The 13,575-nt window shown below is 56.9% G+C and overlaps 4 protein-coding genes across 4 annotated transcripts; 2 read left to right on the top strand and 2 right to left on the bottom strand.

The window, feature by feature from the left end:
- Positions 1 to 2,260: 2,260 nt before the first annotated feature.
- THITE_133460 (uncharacterized protein) lies at positions 2,261 to 3,024 on the top strand (the record flags this gene model as incomplete). The annotated part of the gene is made up of 3 exons (XM_003651345.1): positions 2,261 to 2,430; positions 2,501 to 2,558; positions 2,632 to 3,024. The coding sequence occupies exons 1-3, from the start codon at positions 2,378 to 2,380 to the stop codon at positions 3,022 to 3,024; spliced, it is 504 nt and encodes a 167-aa protein (XP_003651393.1). The 5' UTR covers positions 2,261 to 2,377.
- A 211-nt stretch (positions 3,025 to 3,235) lies between these two features.
- On the bottom strand, positions 3,236 to 6,152 carry THITE_2064577 (uncharacterized protein; the record flags this gene model as incomplete). Its single annotated transcript, XM_003651344.1, has 6 exons — positions 3,236 to 3,707; positions 3,738 to 4,289; positions 4,932 to 5,061; positions 5,151 to 5,590; positions 5,650 to 5,993; positions 6,047 to 6,152. The coding sequence occupies 6 exons, from the start codon at positions 6,150 to 6,152 to the stop codon at positions 3,237 to 3,239; spliced, it is 2,043 nt and encodes a 680-aa protein (XP_003651392.1).
- Positions 6,153 to 7,344: 1,192 nt separating this feature from the next.
- On the bottom strand, positions 7,345 to 8,818 carry THITE_2169864 (uncharacterized protein). The gene has a single exon (XM_003651343.1). It carries the CDS (start codon positions 8,521 to 8,523, stop codon positions 7,627 to 7,629), a length of 897 nt encoding a protein of 298 aa, XP_003651391.1. The 5' UTR covers positions 8,524 to 8,818; the 3' UTR covers positions 7,345 to 7,626.
- A 1,122-nt stretch (positions 8,819 to 9,940) lies between these two features.
- Positions 9,941 to 11,876, top strand: THITE_2111616 (uncharacterized protein). The gene has a single exon (XM_003651342.1). The coding sequence runs from the start codon at positions 10,208 to 10,210 to the stop codon at positions 11,675 to 11,677; it is 1,470 nt and encodes a 489-aa protein (XP_003651390.1). The 5' UTR covers positions 9,941 to 10,207; the 3' UTR covers positions 11,678 to 11,876.
- Positions 11,877 to 13,575: the final 1,699 nt, after the last annotated feature.

Raw genomic sequence — 13,575 nt, 5'->3', positions numbered from 1 at the left:
GGTCGAAAGACTTGATCGGGGGTTGTCGTCAACGCCAAGTTGAAATGTTCCAAACTCTGCAAGACGGGGGGGCTTTCTGCATACACGCGTTCCAGCCGGCGGATGTTGACGAAATTCGGAACCTGCGAGGCGTAGAGAAGTACGAGGCCAGCAATCGGCGGTAAATGGAAAAAGGCGTATCCGGGAAAGAAGGCGTGAGCAGGCCGGCCTGCCTGTATGGGATGAAAGTGCTGTTGCAAGAGAGGCAACACGCTGGGGACCGCTTTCTCACCCCGTCGATCACCAATTCGGATGGCAAACCGTGAATGGCGTCCACGGGCTTGGAGGATGAGGACAACTGAGGATGTTCGGAGCCAGCAACGTTGTCCAAAGAGTTGACGGCAGAAGAGACCGTGTCGATATGCGGCCTGCAGATTACGACCAGAGACAAGAAGTTAACGAATCAAACAAGATGCCCAGAGCCTTGTTTGACGAGGTCAGTTCCCCAGGTAGGAAAAGAAGGTCGAATTGGCGCCGAGGAAGCGCTGGAATGGGAAGGCGATCGAAGATCAAAACCCGCCGCGCACACTGGGCCATAGCCGCCTACTTAGACGCGCTTTTTAAGAACCAGGAAGGGAAAAGCAAACCATCGTCGACCCGGCTCCCTCCGGAGCAAGTCATCTCATGTCTTGCCCCCTGACTCGAATCGGCAAACGGCCGGAGGTACCCGTACTTTCGTATGACGAAAGGATCCCTTGCGGCGGGACAGCCATTGCTATCCAACCAAGGGTCGGCGGGATCATCTTCCACGTCCACCAAAGGAGCTACGGATAATTGGAACACACCATGGTGTCAGCACGACCCTAGGATTCGCCTATCAAAGCAAGGCTTGATCTTGCGATCGCGTGGTTCTCGCAGCCCAAGGAAGGGCGAACGGCCAAATTCAGGGGCCATGGCGGAGTGTTCCTGGGAGCCAGCGAAATCATAGGATGAGAGCGGTCTTGGAGTCCTGTGGAGCGTTCAGACGCTTGTGCAGCTGGATGACGGAGCAGGTCTGTGATTGGTCGGCCGACGTTCTTGGGGCGTTTCCTGGTTCCTTGCCACCGAACCAAGCTGTGTTGCCCTTGCCTTCTGCGGTTAGCTAGTCAGGGGTTCGCGCGGGCGGCGGGGCAAGCCGCCCTGGAGCGAGCCTCTCAAAGCAAACAATCTGGATCCTCTTCCAGTCTTGTCTTGCCTGTGTAAAGTTGTGTTATTGGGTTGTCATAGCACGACACTGGCAATAAGGTGATACTGCCTGTGTATTACGAATTACCCAAGACACTACTGTGCATTCCCGAGGTGCCTTACGGTGCTCAGCTCGGCGCTCTGCTGAGAAGATACTGAAGTCGTACATGGCGCAGTGTTACACACGAATATTGGACGGAATGTCCCAGCTGATAATGTCGAAGCGAGAGCCAGTACAAAAGCAACGTGAGTGCTCCATACATGCCCCTGATGTGCAGTAGCATCCGTCTAGCACAATACCGATGAACAAGGCCTACTTTTGATGTCATGCTTTCACTCATGTAGGTATGGAGAGGCGCACGTAGACACTCAGAGGTCCGAGCCATGTGGGAGTCGACCCGTTTGCCTCGAAGATGCGGCCCGATACGATCCTGGCAGACGGGATTCTTACACACAAGGACCTAACTAAATTGGCGGGAACCCTGCGGAGTACTCCGTATCTCACTGGCAGGTATACTATATTAGTTTGTTTCATGTTGAGATCGCGACCGTGGTTGGCCTTATCCATTCTGGATTGTTAGATTGGGCGTGAAAACAAGGAGTGAGGGAACTTGTTGACACAGGCCGAGAAGGTTAGTTAAACGAATCCGTGCATGCCTTTGGTGCTCAACCGCGGTCATCAGCCAGCCTATCATACCGTATGAGAAAAGAAAGCCGGCTGTCCGTGTGCACTGGACGGTTCGAAACAGGAAGGGCAAAAACATCATCACCAGTTTTCCAAGTGGAGTTGGGTTCAAGATTAATCGTGACGAACCTGCTAGATGAACCTGGAATGTACGTTAAACTTCCAGTCTTGGCGTACTACGAGTGTGCGTGGTACGGAATAACTACCGTGTGTGGAAAGCTGATATGGCCTGAGCTTCCATCCTTGGGCAGGGAGCTGAGCGGGCACCATCGAAACATGGACAGTGTGGACACTGTATTGCGGCTCAACAGCCCGTCACTGACCGGGAATTTCCAGAGCCGGATACATCTCGGATGCCAAGGATTGGCGAAAGCATCATTCCAGAGCCCGATCGCCGAGCGCCCAAGCACGCAAAGCTTTGAAGGAGATACCCTCCTGCCGTCTACAAGGGCCAATTGAGCAATCAGGCTGCCCTTCCGTCTGCCCACCATGGGCTCGAGCTCATCTAAGCTCTCGAACCCTGCTCCGCACGTGTGGAAGGGGTGCGTTTCGAAGCCCACCTTGACGCTCGCGCGGCGTGCTGGTATCTTCATACTAACTTGGCTTGCGCAGGACCTCTCAGACGGGGGTGTCGCAGAACCTAGTCGAGACCTTGGAGGCCAGCAACGAGGTAAAGCACCAACCTGCAGGCCCTCCTCCAACCTAGAGACTCGCCTAACCGAAAACCTGCGTTTCCTTCACAGACCGACGTGTCCCGCCTGCAGTCTGTCGAGCTCGAGATTCAAGCGCGCGTCGCCGCCGAGCTGAAGCGCCTCCGCGCCCAAGAAGCCGAAGCGCTCCGCGAAGCGCTGCAAAAAGTCTCGGCTCAGCAGGAGGAAGGTGGCGAGCAGCGACAGCAGCCCGGCGGGCCGGGCCGGCAAGAAGTGTCCAAGGCGATTGACGGTCTGCGCGCCAAGCTTGAGGAGAGAGTGAAGGAACGGCCGCTGCCTGACAGCGTCGAGCGCGCGCGCAGCGAGGTAGTGCGGTGCCTGCGCGAGAACGACCGGCGGCCGCTCGACTGCTGGCGCGAGGTCGAGGCGTTCAAGGAAGAGGTCAGGAGATTGGAGAAGGGATGGGTCGACAAGGTGGTCAGCTAGACCTGGGAGAAAGGTTGTAGCGGTTGGGAGACGATGCTCTGGAGGAGTTGATGTTGCCAGACCGATGTGTACATGTTGTGTACCATGTGGTTAATGTGTGCCGAGGGTTTGTGGTGGCCCTGAACTTCCAGGAAGCGGCCTCTGCACGGCGGTCTTAAGGACTGGGAAATCGGAGAGGTGTCGGCGTCGTGGCAGGCAAATCCGGCACAAGTTTAGAGAACGGGTGGTTGTAGCATAAATTCTAAGGTAGACTCATCCACGGGCGTGTTCTTGGGTTTATTGAGCTCCTCGCGCCGTTTCAGACCCTCCTGGCGCTTGCGCTCCCTTCTTGCCTGCGCGTCCTCCCAGTGTTCCTTGCCTTTCGGAGGTGCGAAAGCAGCGCTCAAAGCGTCCCTAAACCTCTCTATCCTCTTCCTGTTCTCAATAAATCGCTCGTTGGCTATCCGCACGAGTGTCTTCAGGTACTCCGGCGACACGATCAACCGCCGAACACCTTCTGTCTCAGCCCCGATCAGCGACTCAAACGACAGACCCATCGAGCGCACAGCAACCATTGGTGTTGCTTCCTCATCCGCCTGCCGCTTGAGCAGGCTGACGGCGCCGGTCTCACGGAAGCCAGCCTGCATGCCGGCCTGGATGACCATCTGGGCATGCTCAGGCGAAGCGGTCAAGATATGCAGGATCTAAGAGGAGTGTTAGTGTAGCTCTGCGACCCGGCGAAGTGACGGGAAACGCGCCATTGGCTCAAACTTGAAGTGAATCAACCTCAATGACCTGGTCAGCGCACCATGCATCGCCGCTTCTTCCTGGGCCGCTGCGGATCGAAGGCCGAACAAGACGGGGTACCCCTTCTCGCGAGCGCCATCATGACACGCATCGTCACCATCGTCATCCGGCTCCTCCACCGGGTCATGAGACACGAACAGCCACTCCCCACCGCCCTTCCCACCTGCCAAACTCGCCGCATGACGGCCCCCGGCCCCCAACCCTCCCACTGCCACTGGACGGCGCTCATCCGCAGGATCGTCGTCCGCCGCGTCTCCGGCCTCCTTCTTGCGCCCCTCAAGATACACGCTCACCCGCCCGGCACAGCTGCTCGTCGTGACGAGTCCCGGCCGCGCATTGATCTCATCGATCAGGTGGCGGATGCCGGCGTCGACGGACCCCTTGGGCGAAGCATCCGTGTACTCTGCGTCCGGGACGGAAAGCTGCGACAGAATCTTTTGTTTGCGGAGGCTGAACGCCGCGCCGGGCGCCGGTAACCTCTTCATTTTGCCACGGGATTGCCGTCTTTGGTTGTATGTCGGGTATTCGTGGTTGGTGGATTGTGCTGCCTCAAGTTCATATCTGAATGGTTGTCTGGACAATGTCTATTCGGATCACGTGCGTGCCATGCACTCTTTAACGTTAGCATTAGAACTTGCCCCTGACTGAGCACTGGAGCATCAGGTGGGCTAAAAATCACCAGGGGGCGGCGGGAACTTTGACATAACCGCCTGGAATACAGATCAGTTGGTACTTTCCCTACAGTCATAAAGCTGAACGGACACATTCGACCGGTTTTTCATCCGTTTTGCTTTTCTACAAGCCGTACATTCAGCCTGTGACCATGATGAGCGGCACACCAGGGCGGAGGAGAATAAGACATCACAAAGATGAAAGCAGCTGCTCTCTTTTGTGCTGAACCTGCTTCGCCTGAACTATGGGTATAAAATCTAACGTGGGATTAGGTAGGGGAAACTGTGGAGCAGCCAAACGCCAATCGAGTCCGAACAGCCAAAGACCGTACGTAAACAATGAAAGTGTCAAAGATTCGCAGCCAAGGCCGCGGCACCGCCGGCGAGAAGCAATGCTGCCGTCGGAACAGCAGCAAATGCACCTCCGTTTAGGGGAACAGTGGCGGGAACGAAGGTGGTCGTCGGCATGATGCCCGAAGTTAACGGAGCATCCGCCACCGCAGTTACTCCAGCAAACGCCGGCGCCTGTGTCGAGGCGGACGGGTTGGGCGTGGCTGAGGCATTTGAAGGGTTGAGAACGCTAGAGGAAAGAACTGGTCAGCATTCATCCCACAGCAATGACGCTACCCCCCTAGATATCCAGGGGTTCGCCGAGCGAACTCGACTCACTTGTCCAAAACATGGACCACCCCGTTGCTTGTCAGCACGTCCGCAAGCAACACCTTTGCCGAGTTGACAAACAATTGGGCACCATCACGACGGACCGTAATGTTTTGCCCTTGCAAAGTCGAGAGCGTCATCTGATCCACCTTCAGCAGGTCGGTGCTGAACCGCACTTGCTGTGTCAGGACATGGTAGCCGAGGATGCTGACCAGGTCCTGAGTGCTCAATGTCCCAAGCGCTGACCCGATGGCCTTGAATGCATCGTTCGACGGCGCGAAGACGGTGATGTCGGCGAGCGAGTTGAGTGTGTCCACCAGCCCGGCGGCCGTCAATGCCCCAGCGAGCGACGTAAGGCCGGTGTTGATTGCTGTTTGGCCCGGACTCGCCGGAACAGTGAGGACCGTGTCGATGATGTGCACCACGTTGCCGCCGTCGAACTGGACGTCCTGAGAGCAGTCATGTTAGCCTTCCGACCATGAACCGGCGGAGAACGGCCGGGACGTACTGCGGTAACGACGGCGGCCGCCTGTTTGTACCCCGAGTATATCATGGCTGTGTTGTTCACCTTCGCCAGTTCGACTCTCTGGCCCCCAGTGACATTGGCAAACGGCGCTGTAAGCATTGTTGCAGCGAATTTTGGCGTAGTTGAGAAGTCAGTAGACATTAGCTTGCCCATCAGGACATGATACTGCAGCACCCCTGTGAGTGCCGCGGGATTCCGCATCAGCTCGGCCGACTTGGGGTTCCTTGCCATGAGGTTGGCAAAGGCGGCATTTGACGGAGCCAGCACCGTGATGTTCTGGGCCGTCGAGAGTGCCTGCACGACATCCGGAACAAGGGAGAGAAGGCCTGGGCTTCCTGTCAGTCCGCCTTCTGATTAACTGGCCTTGGGTAGAGCGTACTGCTCAAGGTGCTGAGCGTGGCATTATTTTTGGTGAGGATGGAGGTCAGCGACTCGGCGGAAACCTTGGCTACCAGAGCCAGAGGCAGAAGATGTGAGAGACGCATTGTTCCTGAACATATGGCTATGGACATGCGAACACCCAACTCCGCAGCGAGAGTAGACTGGGGGAGGTAAATCGAAGAAGGGCATCACGATCATATAGTCGCTGGCGGCGGCAAACGGCAGGGCCCGCGCTTCCCGACTTCCCTTCAAAACGAAACGGCAGGGCTGCAAGCTATGCATTGCGCCTTGGGCCTTCAAGGTTGCGATGTGCCCTTTCACGATGGATGCGAGCCAAGAGGACCAGACTCGGGGACTTTAGCACGTCAAGACCACCGCAAACATGGAAGCCAGCCATCGCAGCGCAAATTCTCCGACTGGAGTGAATCCGAACAGGGGCGCGGTACAGGGGCGACTAGAAACCGGATGATGGAGCTTGGGCATCCCGTGGCCAAAAGGACATGGTGTGATGGGTGAGAAGTGAGCCGCGACAGCCGTATTCGGCCATGGCATAACCTGCCTGAGCCCTTGCGACGCGGAGTGTCGGAGCCGGCAAATTCACGACTGATCCCCAGAACAGGAGTCAGATCCAACCGTGGCCTGAGCCTTCTGCAACGGGTGGCTGGATCTGAAGGGTCAATGTCTCGGGCTGGGGATCTCGAAAGCGCCGGCATGGAAATTTCGCAGTTGAGAACTCTGATTGGCAGTCGAGGGGGAGTGTTCAAAAAGCAAGCCAAGGTGTTGCAGGAACTGGTTTGCCAGACATATCGTGGTCTCGCACTGTGTCGAGAACGAGACGAGGCCGACAAATGATTGGCCGCAGCGAGTGTTGCGAAGCGGAATGTTTCCAGAAACGCACAAGTCACCACGGTATGTAGCTGTGTGCGCCGCACTGTACGCACAGAGCACCTCTGTCCGTATTAAGGTTACCCAAGGTGACCCAGGTGTGCACAGGCGAATCTGCCTCCCAGTTTGTTGAGGACAATGCAACAAGAGCGCCAAACAGCTGTGCCGCAGATTGTTGTCATCCCCTGATGGACTGCATCGATGCCTGATGAATTGCGACAGCAGACGGTACTCGTTCTAGCCCAATCACATCATCATGGTTGTCATGGACGTTCGAGACGTGAGAGGTCCCATGACCATCGATGTGCCCCTCGATGTGCCCCTCGATGTGCCCCTCGATGTGCCCCCGCATTCCACGTTCCTCATCAACCCGCTCAGACAGACTCGGGCAACCCCTCACAGCCTTTTTTTAAACGTCCTTGATTTCTCTAGCGACTTTAGTCTGAAGGCAATGAATTTTCATACAAACAACCACCAGATGCTCTTCGAGTGCAGCGATCAGGCAATGGCCACGAAAACCAAATGCTCCCAACTCCAAGCGCGCCCCAACTCCGCTGTAATGCCATCGTGATGTATGTGAACTTGTCGTATGTGCCCTTTCCCAAACATCATCGTGGAGCCATCATTAACTCTTCCACCTTTAATCTATAGCGTCGAAGGGCGGTCTCGGCCTGTCCGCGCTCGGTTCCATGCTCATGCCACCTGGACCTGCTGTTCTCGCTGGGCTGTCGCCTTGAGCCACTGGGCATAGCGGCTCTGCTTGTTGTGGATGCCGCACTCGGTCTTGTCCTGCCCCTTCCACCGGCCGGCACGCTCGTCCTCGTCCTCGCCCACGGGGACCGTCGAGTGCCAATCGCCAACTGACTTGTATCCCCGATCCAGGAGAGCGTTGTAGGGCACCTTGTGCTCCGTGACGTACTCCTTGACCTGCGCGAAGGTCCAGTTCGCAAGCGGGTTGATCTTGATGACCCCGCGCTCGTCGTCAACCTCGATGATCTTGATGTCTCCCCGCTGCCCTCCCTGCGACCGACGCCGGCCCGTGAGCACGGCGGCTACCTTGAGCTCCGAATAGGCGCGCTGCAGCGGTTCCACCTTGGCAATCCAGTCGTACAGCTCGGACGATGTTTCGTACAGTTTCTCGCCGTACAACTCCTCGAACTGGCTGACGGTCTCGACATCCGCGGGCTTGAAGACGTGGACGCGGACGTTATAGCGGGACTTGACCCGCTCGACAAGGTCATATGTCTCCTGGAAGTGGTAGAGCGTGTCGAGGAAAATGAGGTCGATCGGTTGGGGGTTGGCCGACTCGGCGTCGATCTTGGAGAGCATGTCCACGGTGACGAGGCCAGTCAGGCCAAAAGCAGTCGATTGGTAGAGGTTGGGGAAGAAAATCTTGCAGAAACGAAGAATGTCCATGGGGTGCAGCGACTCGAGCTGTTTGTTGAGATGCTGCAGATGCGGCTGAGTGAGGGATATCCGCGGCAGGCTGACGGTGGACGGGGTTCCCGAGAGGAAGCCGGAGTCGACCGATCCGTGGTCCGTTGGGGACGACAGCTGGGAGGATGTCTCGGTCCGCGAGTCGTCGGCCATGTTGAAGAGGAGACGGGTAGCGGCGCAAAAACAGACACGAGGATAGGCGTGGTTCTGGGTTGGGAGAGTTGACAGAGAGCAATCGGGCGGGGAGTTCTACTGCGCGGTAAAGAGGGCAGTGGACGGGGTGGCCGAAGTCGCAATATACAATAGCGGGGGTGCGTCAGGGCGTGGGCGGCCAAGGAGGAGAGGGGGGTCGAGTGGTATTAAAGCAGCACGGAAGAAGCTCTGCTGGTATGCCTGTTCCAGCTTCTCGCACAAACATCCGCCGTGCCGGACCGGAGGCGGCTCAGATCCAAATATCCTTCGGGAAGGGAGTCTGGCATGCAAGTCATCCTGGACACTACAGGCAGGCGACATTACTAATGTCGGCTTCGTCGGGTTCTACATGTTCTTGGTCATCATGATCACTTCGAGCACACAGTCGGCGCAACAGTGGTTCCTCACAATCAGTCCCTGGGCTTGGAAACCGGGTCGTGAGGGCAGTGGAGGCTCTTGCAAAAGCGCGTTTTTCACCGGGGCGGCCGAAGCCTTCGTTAGAAAGGAGTAAAATTTCGTCATCTGTGCGGTCTGTCATTGGTCAATCTGAGCGTCTCCTGTCGTTCTCCGGCCCGCTTGTTGTTTTTCACCGCTTGTGGCAAGGACTCGGTATTATTAGGAATCATCGTCGCCGAGGACGGATTCTTGAACGTCCCTTCTTCGCCGGTTAAGGGTTACCACCTTACCACTGCACAGTCACTTGGTGAGGGGCAGATGACCGCTGAGGAATGTCCTCCAGTATGTTCTGCTTCACGGACTTACACTAGTCAACGGGACCCATCCACGGCCTTAACAAAAGTGGCTTGAGAACCAACTTGTACCCGGAGAAAACTGAAATTGCGCCTTTCCCCTAATTATGAGACGAGTGTTAGGTAAGGTACTCCCTCTGCTCACTTACTAACAACCAGGAACGCAGAAAACCGCCGTAAGTTCCCCGCCAGAGCCAGGTCTTGGTTCTTACGCAGTAGAACCGGGGCCTCCTATCCAGCGACGTGGAAAAGTAGGTGGTGTCAGAGTAACGACTGTCGGTCTCACTTCCTAAGTTTTATAGATGCGTGGTTATGGAAGTTCTTAGTGGATTCTATTCACTAACTTTCGGTAATGCCTCGAACGGTTCGACAATTGCCCACCACCGCTTCCCGTTGAAGTCCAATTCACCCCTCCCCCTTCCCCCATCCCACTTGGGCTGATAAGATAAGCTGCGTGGAGTGACTGCCATCAATTGCCCCACACCTTGTACAAGACCCTGAGGGACCGAATGAACTTAGGACTAGCGAAGGAGAAGAATTTACAGTACTACCAGACAATCGTCGGGGAAGAGGTTCTAGAAGTCGACCGCAAGCTTCAAGCAACACTCCGCCCGCAGCTATTTCGCGATAATGCTAGGAGGCTACCCGACACCGGCGGCTGAACTCGAACGGGCTAGGCGCCAAGCATTTGGCGGGGTTCTTTTCTTGGCGGCCAAGGTGGGGTGGTGGAAGCGGCCAGTTCGTTGAAAACACACGTCAATCCAGATTGCACGGGAACTTCGAGAGGCTAAAATGCCACTCCGAGCGTCCCTTGCAGTCAAACAAAGGCCGACCGCACCGGCGACCCCTCAGAATCTAGGGGCATTGACGAGGTCTGTCGTCTCCGAACCGCAGTCATGGCCGAGGAAGCGGGAAGCTCCCCGAGGCAGGGTCGGCCTTCCATGAGCGCTGCGATGCGGAGCAGTTCGTTTCTGAGGGAACATCAGCAATACCGCCCGCCACACAAACCCGAGAACCACTATGGGATCGATACCGTGGTTGAAGATCTCCAGGCGACCTCGGTGTCGCCGCGTGGGATCTCTCATTTTAAGGGCGTTCCCTCGCCCGAGAACCCCCCAAAGATTGTCGAGAGCGGTTTGAGCCACGAGCTGTCGCACCCGAACTGCACGCCGCGACCCGGCGCCCACACCGACAGGCTCGTTGCAACCCTCTTCTACAGGTCGTCCGCGCCGAGGGTCTCGAACGTGATTCCTTCGCCGAAGCAGGGCACTTCCCCCCAGGGGAGCCGTTCGCCCTCGCTTCGCGCCGCCGACTCCGACATCCCCCCGACGATGGCACCGAGCAGCAGTCTCGACACCTTCCCCCTCGAGCCGCCCGCGGCTGAGCCCGAACCGCTTGACCATCTCTACGGCTCATTCGTGTCACCCATGTGCATCGCCTCCTTCCTGCATCTCATGTCCACTTTCCCGCTCCCCGCCGGCTCAACCGACCTGACATCAGCGCATCGCTGCCTCAAACTTGACGCCAAGCAAGATCACCACCCAGTAGTCGTCGAGTTGACGGTTTCGCCCGCGCCATCCGTCGACTACCTCTCCTTAGCCGATCTGCGCAAGCACGAGCTCATCTACCGGTTCGAGCGCGAGTGGAACGTCGACGTGGCGCTGAGAGATGACAGCCTCTGGCGTCGGTACCCCCGCCTGGTGGTATTTGACATGGACAGCACTCTCATCACTCAGGAGGTCATCGATCTTTTGGCTGCTACCATCAAGGACCCCCCCGACCTGGCGGCCCGCGTGGCAGATATCACTCATCGAGCCATGCTGGGCGAGCTCGAGTTCGACTCGGCCTTTCGCGAGCGGGTTAAGTTGCTGACGGGCTTGCCCGGGGATATTTTCCATGAACTTCGCCCAGTCTTGGAGGTTACCAACGGAGTGCGCCCGCTACTCCGAGCACTCAAAAGGCTAGGCATCAAGACTGCGGTTCTCTCAGGTGGTTTTTTGCCTCTCACGAGCTGGCTTGCGGGAGAGCTGGGCATCGACTACGCTCACGCCAACGAAGTTGTCGTTGACGAGGTGACTGGACGGCTGACCGGCGATGTGAAGGGCCGGATTGTGGGCAAGGAGCGCAAGCGGGAGCTCCTGATCGAGATTGCCGAAAAGGAGGGTATTCCCCTGGAGCAGGTGGTTGCCGTGGGCGACGGTGCCAATGATTTGCTCATGATGGATGCCGCTGGCTTGGGCGTCGCGTGGAACGCGAAGCCCAGAGTGCAAATGGAGGCTAGTGCGCGGCTCAATGGCGATAGCCTGTTGGATTTGCTTTACCTTTTTGGATTCACGGACGAGGAGATCCAACAGCTTATTGCTTGAGCGCTGATGGGCGCACCGGCAGACAACATCGGTCGCTGTTATGCTCTCTCGCAGCTGGTGGTTTGAACTTAATCTACTGGATGGTCATCACGAATCCCACCGTATCACGAGAATGAAGCGCCCCTACGTTCACGACGGAGGAATCTGTACATGTTGGCTTACTAGAGCAGTTGCGATGTTGGAGATGCCCTGTGCAACGCCTCCATTCTCGTTGAGCTTGTCACCTCGTCGTGATTACGCAGCTTCAGCTTCCTGGATTGTCCCTTACCTCACCATTTAGTTCGGCTAGTCGTGCGTCGGCTCTGTTGCTGAACTAGGCGGCCAGAAAGCGATTTTCCACGGGGCACGGTGCCTCAACAACTGCATCGAGTCCAACAATAGAATGAGGGTCTCGGTGACTAAACAACTCGACGGCATTCAAATGTCTCCACTTCATGAAGAAGAGCTGTCATCGGCGTCCGGTGTTTCTTATGGGAAGCAGAGTCCCTAGGCGGGCAAAGCAAGCAACTTTTGCAATGCAATCTTGAAACCCTGGCGAGGCGGGGTGAGGCATACCTAAGCTTTATTATCTTCTTCCGTCGATGATGGCAGGCGAGAGACCCACGCCAACACACTCTTATCCGTGCCCAGTGTCCACAATGCTTTTCCACGTCCTCAGCCCTGTGAGCCCACTTGTCTTCTTCCAGAAGTCTAGCCGCGAGCCCCATAATCGAGTCCACCGTGAGACGGGCACGCCTAGCGGGCCCTGAATAAGAGGCGGGATCTAAACACGGTTAGCGAGGGGCATGGAAGCCCAGCTAACATTCCCCTTGCTTCGACATTTTACGCTCAATATCCCAACAGAGCATAGATCGAAGCATGGCTGCGAAGCAATCCGAGTACTGCTGGGAGAGCCCGGGTTCCTCGCCGGTCGCTTGACTTACAGCGACCAGAGGATGGAAAGGGCTGATCGTACTTCGCATGTACTGTACCACATACGCCTGGGACCTCGCCTTGAAAGAGTGGGAACTGTTGCTCTGGAACGAACACGCGAAAGCTTGGCATCAAGCGATGTCTCCACGAGTTGCGGCGACTGCCAATTGCTAACAAGAGGAAGGGACGAAGGAACCGTGCTTTCCTGCACAGCAAGAGGGCAATTCGAAGTCAACGCCACCCCCCGTAACGTGGATCGCGGGCCGAGTGAGGGCCTCCAACGCTCCCGACCAATCAGCTTCTTTGCACCTTGAGACCTTGTGCTTCAGATGAAGCATGGATATTGCCTAAGACACTTGCCTGGGAGGTAAAGGTAGTTATTCGCTTGAGAAATCGTGGCGGACTTGCACTGGGAGACGCGCCCTGGGCCGTTCCGATGGGTCGAGCAACCTGACTCTTGGTCTCAAAGAATCTCGGCCTCGGCGGGCCACCTTGCCACCCGGTCGAAAGTAGACACAACCCCTCTCCCGCAACAAAGCGCAGACCGCTGCTTCTCGTCACACTGGTCAATCCAAACGAGTCTCGTGGTGCTGAAAATTGGTTCCACCGAATGAAGGCCGAGCAATACGACAGCTAGTACAAAGCCGTGTATTTGAGATGGCCGAGCTTTGACTCACGCCGGTGCATCTGATATCCATCCAGAACAGTGGACCGCTGCGTTGGGCTGAAAGCCAGTGCCTAACTGACCGGGGAAACACTGTGACGCAGCTCCGTGGCCCACTTTAACCTGCAAAGTACCGTGGGTGGCGCCAAACGGGACGAGGTTTGAGGACGGAGGCGAGGGGTCAAAGGATCGGCGAGCGCGCCCCCTTGGAGGCGCTTTAACATGAGGGAGGAGGAGCTTGAATGTTGGTTAACGGCATCAGTTGCCTTGGCGCCCAAAAGAGGGGCAGCCTACTCTGATTCGCTGACGCATTGGGCTGTAA

The sequence above is a fragment of the Thermothielavioides terrestris genome, chromosome 2, assembly GCF_000226115.1.
Source record: "Thermothielavioides terrestris NRRL 8126 chromosome 2, complete sequence".
In the NCBI taxonomy this organism is placed as follows: Eukaryota; Fungi; Ascomycota; class Sordariomycetes; order Sordariales; family Chaetomiaceae; genus Thermothielavioides; species Thermothielavioides terrestris.
Note: the sequence above shows the minus strand (reverse complement) of the source record. Positions and strands in the feature narration are given on the sequence as shown.